Raw genomic sequence first — 18,164 nt, 5'->3', positions numbered from 1 at the left:
AAAGCAGCTCAGGCAGACAAGTGAATTCTTAAAATGTGCAGATGATATTTCTGAGGAATAATTTAATGATTTTCCTGTGGAATTAATTTGGGTTTTCAGGGAAACTTGTGAAAAGGACAGGCAATACAGCTGTCTCTTGATATTCCAGGGAGATTGGTTTTCATGTCCCCCAAAGTACACCAAAATGTGTGGATGTGCACGTCCATTACATAAAGTGATGTAGTATTTGCATATAATATGTGGATATTCAGATGTATACTGTTATAATCTATATATTGCATATGATGTCTAGGACAATACCAACATTATGTGGTTGCTAAACTGCTCTGTCCTGGAACAGTGACAAGAGAGCCTGTGTTCAGTGTACTTTCATCCTTCCTGTGTGAGGGTCAGGGCATACACCATCCTCACCTGCACCTGGAACTCTCAGCCAGCTCCTTGTGCCAGCTTTTGTCTTAACACTGATTTCTTAACCGTAGATTCTCTGTATCTTTATCAGCCCACTCTTGTGTGTACTGATTTTGTAGAGGTCCATGCGTGTTAGGCCTTAGCATGTGGCAGATAAGTGGACAGCAATGTGTTAACCCTACTTCAGTGACCTGCACACAGTCATCCCAGCTCCTCTCAGTGACCCAGGCTCTACAGCGCTGCACACAGTCATCCTAGCTCCTTCCTAGCTCCTTTCCTCTCCTCCTTCCTCTCTCTTCCCTTCTTCCTTTCCACCTTCTGTTCCCCCTTCATGCCTCTACACCTCTCATGTCCTCCTGAAAGCTTTCTCTCTCGTCATCAGCCAGTTGGGGCCAAACATCCTGTGCCTTCTTCATCCTTGCAGCTGCATCCAAAAAATTCAAGAAACTGTGGTTTGCAAATATCACTCCCTCAACTGTACTGTGTGGCAGCTATGTCTACAGAACTTGCATTGTAGTAGGCATTCTAAGTCATCAGACATGACTTGCACCTGTACAGCCATATGTAATTGGTTTGCAAACACATTCTATGTGAAGAGCTTGTGTGTGCCCTCATTCTGGTGTCTTCTGACATCCTAGAGTCAATTCCAAGGACACAAAGGGATGACACTACTTCATCTATATCCTTAGTACTTACCATATGGTAAGATGTTGGATGGGCAGTGATGAACTACCCCGTGATTGTTCCCTGTTCAGGAGTTCTCCACAGAAATACTAACCTGCAAAGTTCTGGTAGGTATGCAGGTGGATCAGCCCCTCCACAAGAAGCCTGGAGACTTAGTCACAAAGCTAAATATAGTTTTACAAAGTGACCTAGCAGCCATGTTCCCAGGTACTTAGTTACCAGTGTCTGAGACTTGTATGCACATAGAATTCTGCCTTAGAATATTTGTGACTGCTAGAAGCCAACAACTGCTGTTGTGTAATGACTCTCAAAGCATTTACTTCTCTCTGCAGATTGATCAGACAGCTGATGCAAGTTTTTTGGGCTGGGTTATTGCTTCATATAGTCTTGGCCAAATGGTAGCTTCACCTCTATTTGGCTTATGGTCTAATTATAGGCCAAGAAAAGAACCTCTTATCGTCTCCATCTTTATTTCGGTGGCAGCCAATTGCTTGTACGCATATGTCCATGTGCCAGCTGCTCATAATAAATACTACATGTTGATTGCTCGTGGATTGGTCGGATTCGGAGCAGGTAACTGTGCGTGCATGTGTGTTTGTGTGTGTTAGGTCACATTCTTCTTCCTGTTCATAGCCATGCCCCCCCTCCTGTGTCATCCTTCTCAGTCTCTCATCCCCAGTTCAGCAAACTCTGTTCTGTTGCTGGTCCTCCTGTTACATGCATGTTCACTGGTCTTCACCCCCAGGGCATACATTGAGTGTTATGCGTAGTGTGGAGCCCTCTCAGGTTCTTGAATGTATTCTTTTCTCTTTGTGGCCTTTGCTTGCCCTATTGTATTGGTCCCATCTTTCCCCGCCAATTACAGTAATCGTGTGTGTGTGTGTGTGTGTGTGTGTGTGTGTGTGTGTGTTAGAAACTGTAAATGATATTTTAAATGTTCTGTGGTTCCTAGCAGTCTTTATTAGAAAATAAGTGCTCAATATGTCTTTACAATGTTTATTTTATTATGTATGTCTGTGAAAATTTGCAAGTGCAAATTGCCTTAGAGGCTAGTACATGGGACTGAGTGCCCCAGAGGTGGAGTTACAGATACTTGTGAGGTGCTGAAGTGGGTGCTAGGAACTGAGCTCAAGTGTGCTACAAGAGAGCAGTGGGAATGCCTAACCTCTGAGCCCTCTCCAGCCCAAAGTATTTAACTTCAATTCTTAGTGCAGTTTTTCTCTTTCTGTAGTACATATCTCTGCGTGCAGTTTGGGACACAGTTCCTTATATCACAGCAGTCTGCTGTTAATGGGCAGCTGCCGTTATTTGATAAGAAAATCTTGGTATTGTATGTTATTTTACATTGTGTAAAACTGTGTCTTTAGTCCTATGGGTGGCTTGTCTTATTTTGATTCCTGATGTGTTGTTGTTGGTTGGTTTTGAGGTAAGGTCTTATTATGTATTCCTCAGGCTGGCCCAGAACTCTATGTGGCCCAGGCTGGCCTCTGTCTCCCAGTTGCTGGGATTACAGATGTGCACCCCTTAGCCTAGCTCACTGTTTCTCTATCAGGGACAATACTGTATTCTATTAGTTATGTGTTTGTTCAATCAAAATCTTATACATTTTGTTCGGTGGCATAGAAAGGACCATGATATTCATTAGTATTTCTCGCTCTGTGTAAAGATGGGCAGGTGAGCATTAGAGCCAGAGGCTGATTCTTTCCCTTTGCTTGCCCTTCAGGAAATGTAGCTGTTGTCCGATCATACATTGCCGGTGCTACTTCCCTTCAGGAAAGAACGGGTGCCATGGCTAATACGAGCACATGCCAAGCCCTGGGCTTTATTCTGGGTCCAGGTAGGCCATCTCTATGTGACCACTTAAATCAGGGTAACATTTCAGGTTCAAATTTAAAGTAATCCATCTGTGAGACCTTGTGGCTAAAGGGATGAGAGAAACTTTAAGAAGGAGGGAAGGAGGCAAGGAAGAAAGAGGGGTTAACATGAACAAAGTACAGTGATACACATACATAAAATATCACAATGAAACATTATGTTAACTAAAAATTGTTATAATTGTAAAAGAATATAGCACCAATCCCTCCAAATTGTATCTGTGTCTCTGTGTGTGTGTGTCTGGGTGAGTGTTGTGTGTGTGTGTGTGTGTGTGTGTGTGTGATGTGTGTATGTATGTGTGAGAGTGTGTGTGTGTGTCTATGAATGTGGTGTGTGTGTGTGTGTGTGTGTGTGTGTGTGTGTGTGTAATTTTGATAGAACTCAGGGTTGTGTGCATGTTGGCAACCACTCCAGCTCTGAGCTATAGTCGTAGCTGGGGGGACAGTACTGGTTTTTTTTTTTTTGGGTTCTTTTTTTTCCAGAGCTGGGGACCGAACCCAGGGCCTTGCGCTTCCTAGGCAAGCGCTCTACCACTGAGCTAAATCCCCAGCCCCGACAGTACTGGTTTTTAATACACTACTCTTTGCCTCAGTCCCAGAGCTCTTACTTAAATGTTTGTTCATTTTACAGATGAACATGATCTCTTATTTCACGGTATAGAAAGTCTGTCTAGAATCACGAAGTAGGTGGGAAGTCCAGGGCTCAGAACTGACGATTTTCTGGCTGCTTTGAACCCAGTGCTCTTGTAAGGATAGAACCTACTTTTGTCCTCAGCTGAAGTTGGATCCCAGTTACTGACAGAGCCCATGGAAAATCGTCTCAGCCAAGTTTCAACACAGACTCAATTAAGTGATAGTAAATACATATAATGTAAGGACCACCTACACAGTAATATTTGACTTAAATGTTATGCTTTCTCTCTTGTAATGAAGGTGACTAACGCTGTAATTAGTTTAGACAACAGTTTTGTTCGGTGGGTCTTTACCTTCCCACTCACTGCCAAACTTGGTGGACTGAATTTGCTCCCTTGGGACCAGACTGTGGAAGGACAGATCCTCACAGGCACACCATGGCAAGTGCAAGCCTCCCACCCTAAATGCACATAGGAACATAAATCAGTGCAATTTAAAATGTATACTTTGTTTCCAGAATAAATTGTAGCTTAACTTTGATATAGAGTAGCTTTCTTTTGTTTTTAGAAAAGTAGTGCTGGGGCTTAGAGTGTGGCTGAGCGTCAGGGTAGACACTCGGCATGCCTAGTACCCCACTCTCAGCACTCCTCCTCCCCCACAAAAACGAAGACACTAAATGGGTGGTAAACATGATAAGAATACATTATATATCCATGAAAATATCATGATTAATCCAGTTATGTAGAATCAGTATATGCTAATAAAGACAGAAAGATGAAGAGATGATGGTGTTGACTGGTTATAAGTTGTCAATGCTCACATCTATGTCTCACGTCTTTAATACTGTCTCCCTAAAGAGCCATCTTGGATGTTTTTCCTACTTGTTCCATCCTGCCTGAAATGTTAATGCCACATATTTATCACATACAATAATAAGTGTGCATATATATGTATATATGTATATGAATGTCTGTGATTTATATAGGAAAATAATATAGTCTCCACTAATCAAGAGCCAGTTCTATTCAGTCCAGTTGAGATTCCTTTATACATACGCTCCTGTGTACTAGCAGTCTGCAGTAAGCATCTTTTATAGCTTTTGGCTTTTGGCTGCCACAGCAAAACTTACTTGTACACACATTTCTTTATTAGTTTTTCAGACTTGCTTTGCACTCATTGGAGAAAAGGGTGTGGCATGGGACATCATCAAGCTTCAGATCAACATGTACACAGCTCCAGTTTTACTTGCATCCTTCCTGGGAATTCTAAACATTATTCTGATTCTTTTTATATTAAGGTAACTATGTAGAAACGATAAGCTGTGTTTGTAGATTCCAAAAGTTAACAAGCCTTGTCATTACTGAAGGATAATTCCTATGAAGTCTTTTTGTGTATGCAGTACTGGATATTGAACCTTGTCCCTCACACATGCTCTACAAGCCCTCTACCACTACTCTGTACCCCCAGGCCCCTTTATGTTTACTTTTATGTTTTTTAGCGTTTGCCCTCTTGTATCTATGTGAACTACATGCATGCAGGTGCCTTCAGGAACCAGAGGGAGAATTAGGTCACATGGAACTGGAGTGGCACAGTTAGGTTTAGGAAGTAAGCCTGGGTCCTCTGCAAGAGCAGCAAGTGCTTTTAGCTCTGAAGCTCCTCTCTAGCCATTTTTACTTTTTACGTTTTATTTGTATAGTGTCCTGTTAAGTTGCCTAACCCTGTGACTGCCAGGCAGTCAATTTGCAATCTCCTGCATTACCTTCCAGGTAGCTGAGATGAGAGGTCGGTGCTCTGAGGCCTGTGAATACTTTATGTTTGTTTTGTTCTCTGCTGATGGGTTCATAGTTTTTGATCAGCTAAGTATGGTATATTTGCAATCGCAGTGATAAGAGATTAGGGACAAACACAATCAAGAAGGTCTATTCTTGATTTACTACTATAAGTTTCTAAGTATGGAAATGGTATTTCATTTTCTTCTATTTCTTGTTTTTAGTTTTTAATATTTTATTATGTGGCCAAGGCTGCCTGAGAACTTAGGCTTTTCTTGCCTTTGCCTCTGAAGTGTTGGGATTATAGGTATATGTTCTCAAACTAGCATTGCTACGTTATACATTTTTTAGAGTGCTTCATTCTAATTTTTAAAATATTGAAAACTTCAGATATGTTCTAAGGTAAATCGTGTATGCTTCTAAACATTTTGAAAATATCTTGATGATATGTGGTCTTCCTGATCAGGAGAGTGAGGCCAGAGGATGGCCTGATCCAGGTGTTGACAGCTGGGTTCACACTGCATCTAAAGCTCAATGCTTGCATATATAAATCCCTATGCCCAGTTCTGAAAAAAATAATTTTAGTTTTATTGGTTACACTTATTAGTAAATCATTAATAATCCTATTAGAAACTGTGGATATGGAACAGACAGGATGCTGATAAGCAATCTGCGTCTGAATTAAGGTCTTGTTAATACTCGTGCTGTTCTTTTTAAGAGAGCATCGTGTGGATGACTTGGGACGTCAGTGTAAGAGTGTCAATGTTCCAGAAGGTACTGTTAGCCCATGTGGCACCGCCTGAGTATCCTATTCTGTTTGCTTGGTATTCACATGGCTTTTGCTTCTCAGCAAAGTGCATGGGTGACTGGGGAATACTTTCAAAGGTAAAAGAAATATACATTAATTTACTTAACAAACCTATGCCTATCTGTTAGGTGGTGCTTATCATTGGCGAGACTAAAGGCATTGCTAAAGATCACTTGTGTATTTCAAAGAGCTGCTGTCCTAAAACCCTTGTATTCCTTGCCGTGCTTCTGGTGACTCTGGTACAGGTTCTGTCTCAAGCAGTTTTTGTTGTTGTTTTGAAACAGTGTGTCAGTATGTAGCTCAGGCTGACAGAAATGACATGCTTGAGAGCAAAGCTGGCCTATAACTTGAGCTCCTTTTGCCTCAGCCTTGTGAGTACTGAGGTCACAGTTGTACTACACCTGGCTTCCAGCAGTTCCCAGTACCTTATTCACAATAGTAGACATTCAGTTATTATATTTAAATTATTTTGTGGTATGTGGTGTATGCAAGCCTGTATGTGTGCAGATGCATTTACCCATGTGGGTTTACACAGAGGTCAGAGGTCTACATCAGATGTTTGCCTTGTTTGCTCTCCACCTTACCTTCTAAGTTGGAGTCCCTCACTAACTAAAGCTTGCCATTTCCGATAGAATGGTTGGCTAGTGAGCCCACAAAGTCCACCTGTCTCTGTCCCCAGTGCAGGGTTAGCACCCCCACACCTGAATTTCATGTGGACACTGGGGACTGAACTCAGATCTTCATGCTTGCACAGCAGACACTTCACTAATCTTCACAACCCAGTTCTTTATACTGTTTTTCGGGCTTATTTAGAAGTTCTCAATCTGGTGAGTAGGAATATTTTACTTAACAAATTGTCATTTCATTACTGGTTGTGGTCTTCAACCATAAGAAAAAATGCCAGTTGGTACTTACTTAGTGACATTATAAGTTATACAAAAGCAAAGTATAATTTTACTAAATACTTTCATATAAAATCACTTTAATATTTCAGTAAATATCTTGATAAAATGTATGTGGTAAAAACTCATTTGATTTTTTTTTTAAATTTAAAGGTAGTCACATTTAAATAGGTTTTCATTGAGTGGGATTGTAATTTCTAATTCCATAAAATTGGGGGTGGGCTAGAGTGATGGCTCTGCAGTTAACAGCACTTACTGCTCTTGCAGAAGACCCGGGTTCAGTTCCCAGTACCCATATGGTGGCTCATAACTGTCTGTACCTCCAGTTCCAGGGGCTCTGAAGCCCTCTCAGAACTCTGTGAGCACTAAGTATATACTTACATGCAGGCAAAAGACTGATATACATACAAATCATTTAATTTAACTTAAATGTTGGCTCAATATATTGAAGTAGTCTTTAAAATTCTTGTAATTAGGGCATTTAGTTAACTTCTTTAGCCTGTGATACATTTCCAAGGTTCCTACAGCAACCAGTGCTGGCTGTACCCTTGGATTTCTATGGCTATGTGTGTGACTTTGAAGCTGTGTCAGGAATGGTCTGTACTCAGTACACGACTTAATTGCACAGTTCAAGGTGAGAAACTGTGCTTTGCCCTCTAAGGCTACTGCCATGCAAAGATACAAATGATTTTTATTTTTGAGATAGGTCATATAGCTCAGGCTGGCCTTCAACTCCTGATTCTGATGCTTAAGCCCCCTGAGTATAAGGAATAACAGTGTATAGCACTAATTCTGGCATTAACATAACGTTTAATTCATATTCTTAGATAGTTTAATATATGTATACAACATATACTGACTACCCTCATTTCCACCCATCTATGATCTGCCTGCCACCCCTGCTGACCCATCTCGTCCTCACAAGTCTAACATAACGTGTTTTTTTTTAACGACAGGGAATATTTTAAAATTATGTTTATTTTGTGTATACGACATGCTATACTATGGGAATCTACTCTTATCACATAGATCTAGGGAATCAAACTCCAGATCCCACTTGGTAGATTTACCAGTGAGCCATCTCGCTGGTCTCAAAAGACTTTTACTAGCAGTAATTCCATATAGTGTTGAAATAAAAAGCCATTGAGATGAACCAAAGAACTTGGAACTGTTTTTTTTAAAGATTTATGTTTTTTATGTATATGAGTACACTGTAGTTGTCTTAGACACACCAGAAGAGGGCATCAGATCCCATGACAGATGGTTGTGAGTCGCCATGTGATTGCTGGGAATTGAACTCAGGACCTCTGGAAAAGCAGACAGTGTTCTTAACCTCTGAGCCATCTCTCCAGCCCAGGAACTGGTTTAATGAACTACTGTTAGAACTTAACAAAATCATTGTAAGTTTAAGATTTAGATAAAGTAGGAAAATTGGTACCTGGAACTGAAAGCAGATGCATGTTTCATGAAGTCTATAAAATGCATGCTTGGATTGGGAGACAGCAACATAGCTCGCCTGAGTAATTCCTGCACAGTGGACTCCAGTGTGCTTCCTGAAGATTGGCCACATTACTTTAGATACCACTGAAGACTGCTTACTCTTTGAGCCCTGTTCCCCGCACACACACACACCCCCCCCAACACACATACACACACACTCCTATCCCAACCCCCTACAGACCCCATCCACCTCTGCCTCCCCAGTCCTTTGATTACAGGTGTGAGCCACCACTCCAGGCTAAGAATTTCCTATTACTTTATCACCATGAGGAAATTAAATATATAGCTAATACTACTCTTCTTCTGTTTATAGAAAATGCAGATGAACTTCAGATTCCTGAAGGAAGTATTGATCAAGTTGCTGTTGTGGCCACCAATATTGTGTTTTTTGTGGTTTTGTTTATCTTTGCTGTTTATGAAACGTAAGTTTTATTCTATCTTTATTTAAATCAGATTACTTAGTAATTAACGTTTCTTAGTGCACTCTTAATCATAGATTTTGTTTTTAAAAATTTATGTAAGAGCCAAGCAATAGTGGTGCACACCTTTGATTTCAGCACTCAGGAGGCAGAGGCAGGCAGATCTCTTAAGTTTCAGGCCAGCCTGGGCTATAGAGTGAGTTTCAGGACATCCAGGGCTACACAGAGAAACTGTCTAGAAAAAAAAAAAAACAAAAGCCATCCAAACAAGCAAAAATTATGTAAGGCACAGTTTTCTTAAATAAGATTTCTGTTTTATTTTGTCTCTCTTCCTTCCTTTCTAAAGATTTATTTATTTATGTATAAGTACACTGTAGCTGTCTTCAGACACACCAGAAGAGGGCATCAGATCTCATTACACATGGTTGTGAGCCACCATGTTGTTGCTGGGATTTGAACTCAGGACCTCTAGAAGAAAGAGCAGTGTTCTTTCTTCCTTCCTTTCTTCCTCTCCTTCTTTCCTTCTTTGTTTCTTTCTTTCTTTCTTTTTTTTTTTTTTGAGACAAGACTGAAGTCTTGATGAAGACTAGGCTGGCATTGAACTTACAGAGACCTGTCTCTTCCTCTCAAGTTCTGGGATTAAACGGATGTGCCACCATAGCCAATTTAAATAAAAATGTATATAAATTATCATAACATAATTAACACTAAGTCTGTCAATATAGCTACATTTAATTCTTGATCAAGAATTATAACTCACTCATCCTTTATAAAAATCACATGACCCTTTCAAGAAAGAAAAGTATATGTATAAAATTAGATTCTGTAAATAATTCAGTGCCAAATGCATTATACATACACATACATAAACACACACACACACATACACAGACACCCCTGCAAAAAGGCACTTTTATGTTTTTCAACCAGGAAGGGGAAGAATATATTACATTTGCATAAGCTGTAATATAATGTTACCTTAACAACTTGTTTTTTTCTATACACTGTAACATTCTTGTGTTAATACATACAGATGTGCTTGGTGTATGTATTTTCAAAATTATTCATCCACATGAAAATCACAATTCATCTTAGGGAAAGTTTTTAATTCAGAATACACAGCACATAAAACTTAACCACATTAACCTTTCCCTCTAATACTGGAGATTGAATTTAGGGTCTCCAGTAAGCCAGGCAAATGCTTTACTACTGGGCTACACCCTCAATCTGCTCACTTTTTATTTTGAGACAAATTCTCACTAAGTTGTTCAACTTGTCCTTGAACTCACTTGGTACTCTAGACAGGCCTTATATTTGGGTTCCTCCTAACCCAGCCTTCTATAAAAAGCCTCCTACAGGACTTATAAACCTGTACAACCTGGCCCAGTATTTTAATTGGTTTAAAAATTTTTTAGATTTATATTTTTTAAAATGTGTTATGTGTTTTGCCTGCATGTATATATGTGTACCATGCGTGTGCATGATGCTAACAGAGGTCAAAAAAAGAGCATCAGTCCCCTGAAAATGGAATCACAGATGGTTATGAACCACCCCGTGACCCTTACAACCAAACCTGGGTCTTCTGTAAGAGCAGCAATGTTTTTCTCCATCTTTATTAACTTGAGTATTTCTTATTTACATTTCAATTGTTATTCCCCTTCCTGGTTTCCAGGCCAACATCCCCCTAACCCCTCCCCCTTCCCTTCTTTATGGGTGTTCCCCTCCCCAGCAATTTCTCTTAACCTCTGAGCCATCTTTCCAAATTGTTTCTGAAATGTTGAATACAGTGGCATTAAGTATGATCACAACTGGGTTGGAGAGATGGCTCAGTGGTTAAGAGCACTTACTGCTCTTCCAGAGGTCCTGAGTTCAAATCCCAGCAACCACATGGTGGCTCACAACCACCTGTAATGAGAGCTGATGCCCTCTTCTGGTGTGTCTGAAGACAGCTACAGTGTACTTATAAATAATCTTTAAAGAAAAAAAAAGTATGGTCACAACTTCGAAGAAAAAAAAATTTTGGTCACAACTTCGTGAACCCATGACAAGAACCTTACCGTCATCCCAAACAGCTGTTTACCCTTTCACAGTTCCTTCCTGTGTCTTCCCCCAGCTCCTAATGACCCACATAATGTGCCTCATAGAATTTACATCAGGCAATAATTTGATTTTCCACATCTCACTTCATCGAGTGTGGGGTGTTTAGGGTTCTTCATGTTATGGTGTATCAGACTTTCATAACTTTTGACGGCAGGTGCCAGCTACTTTTAGCTGCTCTTCATGTGCTGCTGAGAGCTCTGTTGGCACAGTGCAGCTATATGGAGTGATGCTGCTGTGCAGGGTCTGCTTGAGTTCTGGCCTTTTGTTCTTGGGTTCTGTACCTGAGAGGAATTGCTAAGTACATGTTAACTGTGTAGCCCTTGGAGAAAACATGCGTCTGCTTTCTGTATCAGCTCATCTGAATTCAAAGGTTAATATACTATATTCTTAATAAAATGTTTAAAATATAAATTGTTTTGTTGAATATAGAGACGGCAGAGGCATTCATAGGGAGGAGGAAGAGGTGCACTGAGTAGGAAGACACCTCCAGTGACAATGTCATAGTGCGACCTTGCTGGTGACGTGCACACTTTAATAACAAGGGGTGAATATCTAGAAAGTATACTCCCAGTAAAACTGAAATACATTTCTCATTTTCCCTTTGTACAGGCTCCTTAAAAGGAATAGCGGTCCCTCTGTAGATGGAATGTCCCACAGAGAAGCTACTCAGTCATCTAGAGTCCCTCCTTTAAAGCTAAAAGCACCACCAAGAATAACGATCAGTTTCGTAGTGTAGCTGAGGGTCACTGCTGGGAGGGTAGGGTATAATTGATTTATGTTTTCTTCCACTTGCAAGTCCTCTGCAGTGTAGCTGAAATTAAACGGCTGCATATTCTTAAAGGTGTTATTATTAATGTTTATATTAATAATTCTTAGTTAATGAATGCCTTTTACATCAGCATGGCCTTCTCGTCTTAGAATCCTCACTCCATTAACGATGGACATGTACGCCTGGACCCAGGAGCAGGCTGTGCTCTATAATGGAATAATCCTTGTTGCTTTTGGAGTTGAGGCAGTTCTTGTTTTCATGGGTGTTAAATTACTTTCCAAAAAGTAAGTTATATGCTTTTACTTTCTCTTTAAATCTTTTTTTTTTTTGAAAATAAAAATACACGAAGCAGGATAATATGAATGAATGTGCTAGTAAAGTAACTTTAAAGTTTTTTTCTCATGTGTTAGTTTGTTTTGTTTTTCCTTTTTTGCTAAGACAGGGTCTTAGTCCTTGGCTAGCCTGGAATTCACTGCATAGACCTATAGACCAGACTAGCCTGGAATTCATGCTGGCCTACCTCTGCCTTTTGAGTGCAGGGCTTAAGGGCATATACTACCATGCTTGGCTGCATTATAGTTTTTCAAAGTTTGCAAAACAATGTAAACTTTTCTGAAAATTATTTGGCATCACTTTGATAAAGCACAATGTCTTACCAAGTAAATAACTGTATATTAATCTATTGTTATATACTTTCTAATGTATATTACGTAAAGTGTATTTCATAAAACATTGTCTTGCTAGATTGAATGAATGAAGTTTGGGAAATTCTGGTTATTAAAGCCTCTACTGATGGCTGAGACAAGAGGACCATGAGTCCCTACCTGCTATATATTGAGACTATGTCTCAAAAAACAGACTGAATTACTGAATTTACAGAGTGTGTGTGTGTGTGTGTGTGTGTGTGTGTGTGTGTGTGTGTGTGTGTGTGTGTGTGTGTGTGTGTGTATGAGTCTGGGTCTCATGTACCCTGGCTAACCTTGAACTCCTGATGCCCCTGCCTCTATTGCCCAGGCACTGGGATTATAGGCACACATAGTTTAGAACTTCTGATTAGGTCTTCAGCTTATAAACACTCTATCCTCACCATGGCAAATACAATTATCATTTCTTAAAGTTATTTGATCACATAACTTTTTGTGTGCATGGTGTTGGGAGTTGAACTTAGGGCCTCAAATATGCTAGGTGAATATTCTACCACTTCCCATCCTCTAGATAACATTTTTTAAAAAGAATAATTTTATGAAAGTAACTATTAGGAACCCAGTGTGTGAGGAGTATGGGAGTGCATGTATAAATTGAATTCAGTCATGTAGTTTATTTTTCTTTCTGGGTGCTGAGAACTGAACCAGGGCTTCATGCAAGCTAGGCAAGCACTCTACCACTGAGCTATATATCCCAGCTGGTCTTACATACGAACCCAAGTTGTTAGCTCATGAGCAGCTTTAATGGTTTATTCTTAAACTATTGGTTGAAAATGAGCATAAGCATAAATAGGTAGGAATATTTTTCACACTGGCTGTGAGTCTCTTTCCCCAATAGTCACTGACAAGCTCTAATTTCTATAGCAAAAGATAAATACATCCCCCTAGTCTGAAATCAGTTTATTAGAGAAGTCTATTTTTTTTCTAAGACAGGGTTTCACAATGTAGCTCAGGCTGGCCTTAACTCCCTACCAGTCTTCCTGACCTGTATCTGCATGCTGGGGCTACAGTGTACACTTCCATGACTAGTGTGGTTGCTTTTAGTAGGGTATTCTTCTATGTAGCCTTACAGTAATTCATAAATATAATAAACTGTATAATAATCTCACTTAAATATTTTAGTTACAGTAATGGAATTGCGCATTCACATTTCATTTCAAAAACAGAGTTTCTGTTTCACAGGATTGGCGAGCGTGCTATTCTCCTGGGAGGATTCGTGGTTGTATGGGTCGGCTTCTTTATCTTGTTACCCTGGGGAAATCAGTTTCCCAAAATACAGTGGGAAGGTATGGTGATTTCAATTCTTTAGCACTAACCCCTGCATTCTTTAGAAGTAGCAAGTGACACCTTGTCCTGTCTTTATCATACAGATTTACATAACAGCTCAACCCCTAATACTACATTTGGGGAAATTATTATTGATCTTTGGAATTCTCCAAGAGAAGATCACAGTGAACAGCCAACTGGATGCCCAATTGAACAGGCCTGGTGCCTATACACCCCAGTGATTCATCTGGCCCAGTTCCTGACAGCTGCTGTGCTAGTTGGAATAGGCTATCCAGCCTGCAGTGTCATGTCCTATACATTATACTCAAAAGTTCTAGGACCCAAACCTCAGGTAACCCAGCACTGCAACCATGTGAACTGCAGCTCCACATTTCCTTTTGCTATAGTTCTGCTCTTACACAAGCTGGTTTAGCAGACTTTGGGGGAGGGGTAGAATTTTAGACACGCTCAGGGATTGGAGCTCACTCTTACTCTTTGCAGGTCCAAACTTAGGTTCTACCTCTATCTTCATCCCCCTCAAAATTTGTAATGTGTTTGGTATTGCTAAATCAGAACTCAGATGTCAATAATTATGAGCTCAAAATAATTTTCATTGAAAAAAATCTCTGAACTTTAAATTTCTAAAACTCATTCTTAAAGTAGACAGAAGAAAACCAAAATTGGCAGCCAAGTTGGATTTAGACAATTATAGAGAATGAAAACATAATAGTCTTACACTGTTGTGCTACACTGAGATCTACCTGTATGTATTTTAACTGTTTTGTGGTGCTAGGATTGGATCCAAGGCTTTGTACATGTTAGGCTAGTACTCTACCTCTGAGCTAAAATTAATTTCTAAGTAGGAATGTCAAGGGCTGAGCTGGGCATGATTATACACATCTTAGCTGAGGCTAACTATGTCACTTCTAGTGACAGTTATTTAAATGGCTCCAAATAATCTTACTCTTTAAAAGTTAAACTGAGTTAACACATGCTTATAATTCCAGCACTTCTGAAGCAGAAGCAGGAAGATCTCAAACTTCAGACCAGCCAATGCCACCTGGTGACTCTTAGGCAAACCTAGATTATACAGTAAGGTCATCTTTAAAAGGCAGACTAAGAGAATGGAGACATGGCCTGAAAACACACACATACACACACACACACACACTCTCTCTCTCATGTCTAATACCAGCACTCCCTGGCCCAGTACTTGGTATGCAGGTTGCTGCCTGGGGAATCCCAAGCATTCTGTTTGTCTCTTAACTTGCCAGCTCTGGGATTCCAAGCACATGCTTGGCCTGTACCCTAGTGTAATGCCCCATTCTTATTGTTGTTCTTAGTATTTTCATTGAGCATTTACACAATGCATTTTTATCATATTTACCCTATTCCTAGCCCCAGACCTCATAGATCCACCTTCACATGCTCAGCTTAATTTCAGATTTGGGGATTGAACTCAGGCATTTGAACTTAAGAGAAACACTACCAATTCATTGAACCACTGTTTCAGCCCATGAAACATAAAAACAGCTGCCTGCTGTCTTCAACTGAACATTGAATAACTTGACTTTGAATAGTGGGATGTGTAAAAACATTCTTATCAAAGGTAAACTGTTTTCAGTTGAGAGGGTCCTGTCATTCAGCCTGAACTGGTGATCCTCCTGCTTCTACTTCCCATGCACTAGGGTACAGGCGTATAGCACCATACCATTTATTTACTGTATTCAGAGACATTTCAAAGAGGAGAGAGGTGATTGATTACAAGTTTGTTTTTATTTTACAATAACTATACCTGAATTAATCTGTTGTCCTGTCGTTCCCACTACAGGGTATATACATGGGCTGGTTAACCACTTCTGGAAGTGCAGCACGGATTCTTGGGCCTGTGTTCATCAGCCATGTGTACACTTACTTGGGCCCACGATGGGCAGTCAGCCTTGTGTGTGGAATAGTAGCGTTCACCATCTTGCTAATAGGAGCTGTTTACAAAAGACTCGTTGCCTTTTCTGTCAGATATGGGAGGATCCAGGAGTAAGTTAGCAGTCTATGCTGGGTACTTGCTGCCTACTGTCTTCAACTGAACATTGAATAATTTGACTTTGAATAGTAGGATGTGTAAAAACATTCTCGGTCATAATCTCCTTATCAAAGGTAAACTGTTTTCATATCATACCTTACTGGAGTCCCATGAACGAGTCCCATGAACTCAACAGTGAATGGATAATGGTCTGTAGGTATGAAACTACACTCAATATTAACTGTACAAAGTTCTATATTAATTAACCAGACACAACATTTAGTTTAAAAAAATGTTTCATTTTTTTAAACAAAAATATTTTTTCATGAAAGTTTTTTAAGATAAAAATGCATTATTATTAAGCTTCCGAATGAAATAAAATGAGCCTTAAATTGTTACAGCCTGCTCACAACCAGATTAGGCTTTAGGTTTTCTTTCCTGCCCAGGGTGAATCTAGTTTATTACCTCCCCCTCAAAACTTGTAATTCACACATTGACCTTTGTCTATTTTTTTTTTTTTTTTTCGGAGCTGGGGACCGAACCCAGGGCCTTGCGCTTGCTAGGCAAGCGCTCTACCACTGAGCTAAATCCCCAACCCCAACCTTTGTCTATTTTTATTTTGATAATTAACCTGAGCAAGCATGATGCTAATGTTTGAGGAGTAAAAAGGTGAACGAGACAAGGTGGTTTTTACTCCCTTCAGAAGGTCTACCTTCTGAAGTGCTAGTTTCATATTAATAATCATATTTAAAAAACACTAACTTATGTTTCTAATAGCAAGTGGATTCTTAAAATTACTATTTTTCAAGTTCTTTAAACTCTAGTGCAAACTCTGACCTTTGAATGCCCCTTGTCAGTAATGACAGAGAAGAATAGCAGTTTGCAACCTACCTGTAGACCCAGTCACAGCAGCAGAGCTGAAGTTGGACCATGATTGCTCTCGGGCAGTCTCATCTCATCAGGTGAGACTTGAAGCAGAATGGCCAAAGGTGACTACTGATCAAACTAGTTTCTACCTCTGTGTGAATGGAACACTGGTATGTGTACGGGAATCTGTAAAACATGCAGAAGTGCTTTCCTGTCTTGTTATCATGGTTTCAAATCTGAGTGTGAACATAATATTCTCCACCTCATACTCTGGTCTGCTGAAGCTATTAGCACCACGTGATGGCAGCATTTTGCTTCAGTTTGTTTTGTCATGCCCTGGACGTCCTCTTGTCCTCTTACCTGCTGTTCTGTATTTCCTTTCCTCTTTTGGGTCACTGCTGACTTTAAATTCCACCTTTGTGTGGTATGCCCAGAGATAAAAGAATGATAACCTGAAAGAACAAGAGCACTCCACGTTCCTGTGTAATACACAGAAGTTCCTCACAGCAAGCTTAGAGCTGAAGATAAGAGCCTCACAGCAAGCTTAGAGCTGAAGATAAGAGCCCGACCCATGATGTATATGAAGGATACAAGTCACTTGTCTTCAAGGCTATCTCGTGACTGCTGCACTTCCTCAGAACAAGAAAATTGGCCTGAACACTAACAGTTGCTTAACTGTGAGGAACCATTTCCACTTGTGACTCAGATTTGCAGAAATAGTTGGGAAAAAAATTAAGAGTGCACTGAGTGAAGAAGGCTTTATCTTAGCATATATGTTCTCAGCAAGAACATGACAGACATTTCCCAGCCCTATAATTTTAATACTGCAGTTCAGAAGACTACAACCCAGCAAAATGACTGCACTGTCTTTTTTACCAAGGCACTCGCTTCCTGGGAGATTAGACTAACATCACCTCATCACCAAAGTGAGGGCACTGAGAGGTACAGGGAAAGCAGCTGAGAGGTAAACACTGTTAATAATGTACATTAAAGGAGTAAAAAAAGAGTAAAAGAGGAAGGTGGCTTTATTTTTGAAAACCTAACAAGGGATTATTTCCTTATTTTGAATGTACTGTCACTTCATAAAGCATCTCTAGCCATTATACTTCCCTATTTAAAACAAGTTCTTTTCTCTTATGAAAATAAAATAAACTTGTGATTTTTAATTTAATGAAGAGAAATTACTATTTGGATCTGGCTACCATTTATTGTTGAAGATTTATTTGTAACTTTATTGCATTGTGAGTATTCATTTCAAATAAAGCAAGACTGTAAGCATTTTTAATCTCTCATATTTTCAGTACATATGAAGAGGACCTGAATCATGCTGAGTCCCATGTTCTTGACCTAAGCAGTAAATGCTAAGTTTACATTCCATCAGGAACCTCAGACACTTAGTAGCTGGTACAGATACTTATGGTTGGCTGTGAGAAGGGTGATA

The 18,164-nt window shown here is 39.8% G+C and overlaps 1 protein-coding gene across 10 annotated transcripts in view; it reads left to right on the top strand.

Annotated features, from left to right (window-relative positions):
• Mfsd8 (major facilitator superfamily domain containing 8) overlaps positions 1 to 18,164 on the top strand; it is a 31,299-nt gene that overhangs the window by 7,760 nt on the left and 5,375 nt on the right. The window contains exons 1-12 of one of the 10 annotated variants that reach the window (XR_015665293.1): positions 1,038 to 1,199; positions 1,576 to 1,665; positions 2,816 to 2,929; positions 4,752 to 4,896; positions 6,087 to 6,142; positions 8,892 to 9,000; positions 12,016 to 12,150; positions 13,753 to 13,856; positions 13,941 to 14,188; positions 15,668 to 15,870; positions 16,714 to 16,818; positions 17,158 to 18,001. Coding sequence is in view for 5 of the 10 variants with exons in the window: in XM_087626290.1 (XP_087482416.1) it covers positions 1,425 to 1,665; positions 2,816 to 2,929; positions 4,752 to 4,896; positions 6,087 to 6,142; positions 8,892 to 9,000; positions 12,016 to 12,150; positions 13,753 to 13,856; positions 13,941 to 14,188; positions 15,668 to 15,870; positions 16,714 to 16,732 (1,374 nt within the window). In the remaining 5 variants the exon portion in view is untranslated. Of the gene's footprint in view, positions 1 to 1,037; positions 1,200 to 1,424; positions 1,666 to 2,815; positions 2,930 to 4,751; positions 4,897 to 6,086; positions 6,143 to 8,891; positions 9,001 to 12,015; positions 12,151 to 13,752; positions 13,857 to 13,940; positions 14,189 to 15,667; positions 18,004 to 18,164 lie in introns of those variants that run through there. The other 9 variants (XR_015665292.1, XR_015665291.1, XR_015665296.1 and 6 more) reach the window with 9 other exon arrangements.

This window comes from Rattus norvegicus, chromosome 2, assembly GCF_021556685.1.
Source record: "Rattus norvegicus strain SHRSP/BbbUtx chromosome 2, alternate assembly SHRSP_T2T, whole genome shotgun sequence".
Lineage (NCBI taxonomy): Eukaryota > Metazoa > Chordata > Mammalia > Rodentia > Muridae > Rattus > Rattus norvegicus.
This window is presented reverse-complemented; position numbering and strand designations above follow the sequence as displayed.